The following is a 1,207-nucleotide window of genomic DNA, read 5'->3' as shown; positions in this document are numbered from 1 at the left end:
TGTTTCAAGGTAGGAGCAGAAACTCCCTCAGTGAGCTCTGCTGACCTGTATTAGCACCCAGAAGGGACAGTGGAGGTGCATGCGGCAGGGCACTCAGCACTTCTTTCTCCCCGCAGGCCCCCTGCTGACTCCCCAGACACTGCTGGTGCGCCTGTTGGTGAGTAGATGCTCCAGAGGCCGGTGCCACAAGCCCCAAGAAGGAAGCAGCATGGCCGAACGTGCCGGTGTCCATCTCAGCCCTGGGGATGCAGCGCCATGGGAAAAGTTGGTCACTCCTTGCCCGCCAGGGCAGAGCCAAATTTCTTCCCTCCTGGGAGAAGTCGCTGCTCTTCCTGCAGAAGTGACCCTGCGTCTTCTTGCTCTTGCTCAGGTGGTGGCAGGGAGCCCTTTTGCAGGCAGTGAACTCCAAGCCGCTGCCTTGCTGCTCATGCGAAACCTCCACAGCAGGATTCACAGAGCTGTGGGGGCCATGTGGGCAGCTGAGATCCCCCTGCTGCTGCAGTGCCTTGAAGGTAAAGAGCTGGTGGAGAGGGTGCGGCGGAGGAAGGGAAGGGAATGGAAGGGAAGGGAAAAAGGGAAGGGAAAAGGGAAGGGAAAAAGGAAAGGGAGGGAGGAGTGAAAATACAGTCTGCAGCCCAATGCTTGCTCTACTGCTGTTCCCATTCCAGGGATACAGCACTGAGACCCAGGGACCTTTCCCCCTGGGGTCTGCCCATTCCAAGACACGGATGGGCTCTTCATCCCTCCTCAGGCAGCAGTCTTGGAGCAGTTCTGTGTTCCTGCTGGGAGAGTGTTTGTGGGGAGGGACAGGTCATTGTGGAGGGGATGCAGGTTCCAGTTTTGCAGTGCTCAGTGCCCAGGCTAAATCAGGTTTGCAGCAGCTCTTTTGTGGCTTGATCCCAAGCAAGGGTCTTTTGCTTCCTATTGCTGTGCAGGGAAATCGGAGAGCTTCCCGGACTCTGCAGAGTGGGAGCACCATCTGCTAAAGGTACAGCATTGCCAGGAGGCATGGTGCAGAGAAGTGCTTGCCTGCCTAAAGGTGACCTGCTCTCATATGAGCCCCTGCAGGACAGGAACAACCTCTAAAAATGCTGCTGCTGTGTGGCCACATGCCTTTGCAGCACTGCCTCTTCCCATTTGTCCCAAGCCCAAGGCGGCTCTTAGGAGAAGAGCGGCAGGTGGCTTTAATGGAGGGAATGCTGGGGGC

General features: G+C 57.2%; 1 protein-coding gene across 1 annotated transcript; it reads left to right on the top strand.

Annotated features, from left to right (window-relative positions):
• Positions 1-22: 22 nt before the first annotated feature.
• On the top strand, positions 23-1,039 carry LOC104917154 (maestro heat-like repeat-containing protein family member 1; the record flags this gene model as incomplete). The annotated part of the gene is made up of 3 exons (XM_031557759.1): positions 23-157; positions 371-512; positions 936-1,039. Coding segments are annotated over exons 1-3 (324 nt in total), but the record flags the coding sequence as incomplete, so codon positions are not given.
• Positions 1,040-1,207: the final 168 nt, after the last annotated feature.

Source organism: Meleagris gallopavo, unplaced genomic scaffold, assembly GCF_000146605.3.
Source record: "Meleagris gallopavo isolate NT-WF06-2002-E0010 breed Aviagen turkey brand Nicholas breeding stock unplaced genomic scaffold, Turkey_5.1 ChrUn_random_7180001956313, whole genome shotgun sequence".
Taxonomy (NCBI): Eukaryota; Metazoa; Chordata; class Aves; order Galliformes; family Phasianidae; genus Meleagris; species Meleagris gallopavo.
Note: the sequence above shows the minus strand (reverse complement) of the source record. Positions and strands in the feature narration are given on the sequence as shown.